This window comes from Arachis ipaensis, chromosome B05 (assembly GCF_000816755.2).
Source record: "Arachis ipaensis cultivar K30076 chromosome B05, Araip1.1, whole genome shotgun sequence".
NCBI lineage: Eukaryota > Viridiplantae > Streptophyta > Magnoliopsida > Fabales > Fabaceae > Arachis > Arachis ipaensis.
Genome location: NC_029789.2, coordinates 3,806,506 through 3,812,684, shown reverse-complemented (window position 1 = coordinate 3,812,684; position 6,179 = coordinate 3,806,506). Strand labels below are relative to the sequence as shown.

The 6,179-nt window shown below is 33.2% G+C and overlaps 1 protein-coding gene across 3 annotated transcripts; it reads right to left on the bottom strand.

Annotated features, from left to right (window-relative positions):
• On the bottom strand, window positions 425–5,775 carry LOC107642528 (protein S-acyltransferase 10). Of its 3 annotated transcripts, XM_016345917.1 has the most exons (11): window positions 5,388–5,775; window positions 5,084–5,198; window positions 4,059–4,133; window positions 3,860–3,931; window positions 3,604–3,741; window positions 3,484–3,517; window positions 3,068–3,177; window positions 2,157–2,243; window positions 1,891–1,974; window positions 1,052–1,117; window positions 425–900 (listed from the first exon to the last, which is right to left on the bottom strand). In XM_016345917.1, the coding sequence occupies exons 1-11, from the start codon at window positions 5,479–5,481 to the stop codon at window positions 726–728; spliced, it is 1,050 nt and encodes a 349-aa protein (XP_016201403.1). In that variant the 5' UTR covers window positions 5,482–5,775; the 3' UTR covers window positions 425–725. The 3 variants fall into 3 exon arrangements, with proteins under 3 accessions (XP_016201403.1, XP_020978508.1, XP_016201404.1); XM_021122849.1 differs by lacking the exon at window positions 1,891–1,974; XM_016345918.1 differs by lacking the exon at window positions 4,059–4,133.

Here is a 6,179-nt window from a genome sequence, read left to right as displayed (position 1 = left end):
AGGTTACTAATAATAAAAAATTTTAAAATAAAAAGTAAAAACAAATCTAAATTTTATATTATTTTCTATAAATATTTTCTTAATTTATAACTTTATAATGTGTTTCTCTAGGAACACATGTTAGCTAAATTCTTATTTTAATAACTAATAGTTGATTAACGTCTTGCTCGCCAGTTGGAGGAAAAGATGCCATCCTCATCCTCTGTTATTTAATGCCATAGATTGCGACAGAAAAGTGGAACTAACGGCGTTTACTTTGTTAAATACTCAAATCGATTTCCTCCTTGTCCTTAGCTTCTTTAAACACGAAGCTTCTTTAGAAGTATTTTAACTACATCTGTGCCGCTGACCAAAGCCACATTTTACGGTCAAATTAATTGGACATTCAAAAATTTGACTTCTAATAAGATGTGGAAACCAAAAGTCAAAAAAAGCATGTGAGCAACACTCTGTTCATTCATCTTACCTTAAACTTTAATTGCTTCGACCACAATCAACACTACCACAACCAACAATTCCGCATGGTGCCCTGCGTTCCAAGAATCCCAGGTCTGAGAAATTCAACACTGGCAAAATGACACACACCCTAGCACTGCAACTATACATTAAACTTAAAACATCCACTTCCAAAAAACAATTAAACAAAGAATGGATGACAGGGAAAATCACACTGCAAAAACTCAGGGACAAAGACTCCTACTTATACAATTTGTTTACAACAGTCATCAGCAACATCGACAGGTTACGACATCCAGACACGTGTACGGTCTTGACTTTTCCTCTGTCTCCTGAGGTGTCGGGAGCCGCTCCATGTTGTATACGCTGCTACTTCCGCAGCAGAAATTGTATACATTTCTAGATACTCCTTTACTAAATGGATGCACTCTTTCAGGAATTCCCCTGCAAATGAATTGATGAATGGTGTGCTTAAGAGAGATATCCCAAGAAACATAAACAACTAACATACAAATATTAAAACAACTAAACGCCAAGATTCGATCTATTGAAAATTCTAAGTAATGGAAAAACAAGGGACTATAGTTAATCTAACCTTAGATAAGGAATTCGTCTTCTCCTTACAAGTTCATAAGTAGTCTGATTTGTCAAAATAAGATAACTGCAGGGAAATCAAAAGTCAAAACATCAGTGGTTGTATAGTCTTTAACCTGGATGCTCAACTAAACAGTGAACATGATGGAGACATTGGGCCATAAAGTAAAAGTTAACCTAGAGCTTGCATTTGTTTCAACTATGTAAAGAGTAATACTGTAATAGAGCAATACATGTAAAGGAAGATAGTAACACTGCATTCACTTAGCATAGTCTATATATAATTATATATATACTTATGCTGTAACATATATACATAGACTATACTAAGTGACCGCAGTGCTACTATCTTCCTTTACATGTACTGCACTATTACTCCTTACAAACTATTTCTTTAAGTAAGGAAAATAAATCACTTTTTGATTTTAATTAAAAAAATCAAATAATTAATCACAATCTTAGAAGAACTTATTCCCAATATTTTAGCAGAAGCTAAAGGAATAGCTTCTCAGATATAAAAATTTAGTCTTGGCTCTTTCAAATATATAAAAAATTTACAAGTTAGAGAGTCACATAGTTTTAGTCTTCATTTTGTAGAGTTAAAGATATTAAACCAAAATGAGAAGTGAGAACCACATGCAGTCATATTAAACTGGTGCACTGAAAGCAAACAGAAACCGAGGTCCCATCGCTCCACGTGAAGATCAGATGCAAAAGACATCAGAAACAATTAACTATTCAACATAAAAGAGCATGGCACTCTAGAAACAGTAAGTATACATGAAGATCTAAACAAATGCAACCAATGCAAAATACAGAACTAGAAAGACAAATATTTACCTATGAAATAGAAGTAGCAGAAGCAGAAAGATAAGAGAGATTGACAAAGTGATCAACAGTACTATCATGATTGCATCCCGCCACCTGACAGCATCATAAAATCATGCTCTAATTTCAGATATAAAGGGAAAAATGTAGATTGCATGAGCATTGTGCTTCCTTCCTTTTGTTTTTTGCTACTTTCTTTCTTTTTTGTGTGTGTGTTTTAGGAGGAGAGTCTGTATCAGTATAAAAAAGATTACTACTAAATAAATAAGATATCATACCAAGCACTTTTAATGTGATCCTTCAAGTATGAAATATATAAGATGCCAGTCCAGAGGCACAACGCTGTCTCTTCACAAAGGTACCACCTAAAGTATTTAGAAATTAAAGAGACGGATTCATAACAAGGAAAATATAGTTACAATACTTTAACACATATATACATAAAACAACTTGATATAAGTAACTCCTTTGCATCATGATCACATATCATTTATAACATAGAGAGCACAGCCTTAATATTCTCAAGATAGATAGTATCTTAAACGATAAAATATACTTTTTGTCCCTAAAGTTTGCCAAAAGTTTCAAAAATACCCCTAACTTTATTTTGTTTCAATTTTGTCTCAAAAGTTTTCGATTTGCATTAATTATACCCCTAGTAGTTAAATTTTCAAGAAGTTTAAGATCAATCCAGTAGTAACCACATCTCTTGCATTCAAGTAAAATTGATTGCTTAAGGAAATCTTATTTTAATCCAATTAATATTACATATAACTCAATTTGGAGAAGAAAGCACCTATATTTCAAAATGAATAACATGACAATGAAATGCTTAAGTTCACTATAGATTTCCAAATTCATCCAACACATTTCTTACTGGTCTCTCTTATAATCAGCATTAAAAAATGATTAACAAGTAAATGTTGCAGCTTCATTATTGTAACAAATGCCATGACTATGAAACAGAACAAATCAACGGCACTTTACTGAAAATTTTTAGTGATTCCATTTCCAGGTCAATGATTCTTCAACTAAATATCCTTACTGATATAAATACTAATATCAACAAGCTAAAGATTTGTTAACTGTGTAAGCTCTTATCTCCATACTAGCTAGCTCAAATTAAGTGTACAATAGAAGAGCTTCAATAACGGCATGCAAACGATGAAATTACATATAATTGACTCACCAAAATCGACAATGATTGCCCTGCCCAATGCAGTTACCAAGCCAAACACAATGATGATCAAACTGAAGAACACACTTGTCACAATCATGACAGTGCTTTGATCGTGGAGGCTGAATAATGGCCATGAAAAAGAAAAAAAAAATGATTGATCATCAAATCGAGTGTTACATTATTGGAACAAAAGAAAGCAACGCTGCAAGAAGTGCCCAGTTTCTATACAAAGTAGGAAGTGCGCAAAAAGTAATATATAAATCAAATAAAACCATTTTATATAAGTCCGCTTTTTTCATTTGTAATGGAAATTTTGTTTACTCATTTAGTTTTCTCGGAGCATACAATCCAGCAATGCAATAACACAAGTATTTACATAAGGTACCTTTATTTAGTATGTCGTAATACATACTATATATCATTACCTGTTCCACATTGCAGTAGCTGCATGTCCATGTTCTGCAAGACAGAGAAAACCCTAAATAATTTTGAAAACTTAATTAATAGAGCATGAAATTAAAGATTATCTAGCGAGCCCTATGTACCTGATTGTTGTTCCCATAGGATACAAGTCTGCCACTAACTTTGACCAAGTTGGTGTATTATTTCCTGAAATATTTTTTCCTGCCTGAGTTCCCTCGACAGCAACAACGAAACTCCCATTTTTGCTTGAAACTGGTAGACTTTGCTTAAACATGACAAAATTGACAATAATAGTTAGGTGAGATCAAATACATCAATTTTCTTCATATGTCACTACATAATAAACCTTTGAAGAGGATGAAAACAACAATAAATTACTTTGAGGTTTCTGATGTCTTTCTGTATAGGACATTTCTCTCAGTAACAGTCATCATGGCATCAAGGACATAGCTGTACACACAAATGTAGCATATGCAAAAACAAAGAAGATCAGGAAGATATAAATATAAATATCACGTTTACACATCATAATCCACATCCGCTCCATCCAAAGGAAGAAAATAGTTGTGATGTTTACCCCGGAGAAGAAATAGATGTAACAAAGTATTGTATTAAAGTAACAAAGAACAGCAGCAAGTAACAAGCAGTGTACCTGACAGAAAAACAAAAAAAAAATCATAAAATAAAAAAGTGAAAAAAATAAAGACACCTCAAAAGTACATCAAGGCACTGAAACAGACATTCATGCAGAACAATACCTAAATCTAGAAAATTGTTAACGTCTACTAATTATTCAGACTTCCAGCACACTTCTCGAATCTCATGCTATTCATCGGCCATATTAGCATTAGAAAAGATGTATCATCCAAGAACAGTCACAACTAAATGCTTATTAAATGGGAAAATACTATTTGCCAAAAGTTCAATCTTTACAAATTCTAACACCAATTTTAACTGCTATGCATCTTGGACAAAGTATAATGCAAGTAGTCTATCCAAAAAAAAGAAGAAGGAAAGTATAAGGCCTAGTAGTCCTTCTAAAATTGGAACATTTTTTGGAAGCAAACAAAGAACCATTGATAGAGGCACTACATTTACTGAAAAGCATCCTTGCTTACGTAGCTAGATATTAAATAGCCTCAAACAATGGGTAGGTCCCTGCCAAAAATGTCTAAATAAATAATTCTCAGTCTCATATTTCTATGCATCCTTTGCTTAATTTTGCCTCCTTTTAAAAGATCAATAAACTTGTGAATTTGTAATGTATCATCAAATCTAAAGTAAGAATACTTCCATAATATTATAATATCCATATAAATTCATTATCCCAAATGCACATTTATCACTTTACTTTACTTTGCCAGTCACAAACGCTCACTATGTGCAACTCATCAGCAAAGCTATCCTCTCTTTCAAAGGTATCTCAATCTATTTCATTTCATTTGATGGCCTATTGAACAAATCGTCAAGTACAAATAATGTTCCACTAAACCCATTAAAGTGCCAGCGAATCAGCACCATCCACTAAGTTGAAGCTTCAGTATGGTAAAAAAATATGCAAAAAATAGAATACAGCGACTTAAAAGTGGGAAAAAAACATACATCGGTTCCTTCTTAGTCTTTTCTATCAAATCTCCATCGATTAAGAAGAGAACGCCAATATAAACCAAATGGACAGTCACCAAGACCAACTTCACGCACAGCGCAGACCTCCGAGCTGAAATTCAGTGACAAAATTCCAAAATGCATAAATAAATAAAAAAATTCGCATAATTTTTGTTAGGAAGACACATAAATAAAAGTAAGAACAGTTCAGCAACAGCATTCACCATTCAGCACGCAAATTCAGATAAAACAAAAACTATGCTAATTTAAACAAAAAAAAAAGGAATTGCAGCAAACGCACCAGGGTCAATGAGGCATGGAAAGAATCTGAGGCAGCGATCCATGGGTTGATCCCAAGGGGAACGCATAGGGCGGCATATACCAACGATCGTCATGAGACTAAATTAAGAGCAGAGCCATGAGAGAATGAAGCGATTCGCATCAGAGAGTGTTGGTTCGGTCTTCGGTGTTGTTTGATTCTAGGGGGAAAATTTTCTGGGTGAGAACCGAACTTTCCCGAGAAAAGCAAAAGAGAGAAAATGGATAGTAGCAGTAAGAAGTGATTTTGGATGTTGGATTTCGATCTTAAATTTTTTATTTTTATTTTTTTACATTACATTGGTGTACGATGTATATCAATCTTGTGTTGAAAGGGGAATTTGGGAAAAGAGAGAGGTGCGCAGTACGCATATTTTGGGGGTAATTAGCGTTGTGTTCTGTCTTCCACTCTATAGCAGCGAAGGCAAGGTTAGATTGACGAGTGAGACTGTTAGTTCAATTTTTCTTCTTTTTTTTTTCTTTTTTCTTTTTTCTTTTTCGTATTGTCATAGCTATGGCTGAGGGAATTAATTCAAGCTAGTTAACCCCTATATCCAAATCATTTATGATTCAACTGCCCCCCTTTATCTTGGAGCAAGTTAAGTGTCTGTGGGCAACTTATTTAATTGATGAGATAAATATTAATTTAATATCTAAAAGATTTTGGTGCTTATAAAATAAATGACAAAATAGTCTTTAAAAAAATTTAAAAGTTGATAAACGTATCTTTAAATTTATCGAATTATTTTTTTACAAGAAAAATATTGAAATGACT

Coding starts and splice junctions, on each gene's coding strand:
- LOC107642528 (XM_016345917.1), bottom strand. CDS start 5,481: ATGACGATCGTTGGTATATGCCGCCCTATGCGTTCCCCTTGGGATCAA. Junction 3,518..3,603: donor CCTATGGGAACAACAATCAG/GTACATAGGGCT, acceptor TCTGTCTTGCAG/AACATGGACATGCAGCTACT. Junction 1,975..2,156: donor GATCACATTAAAAGTGCTTG/GTATGATATCTT, acceptor TGATGCTGTCAG/GTGGCGGGATGCAATCATGA.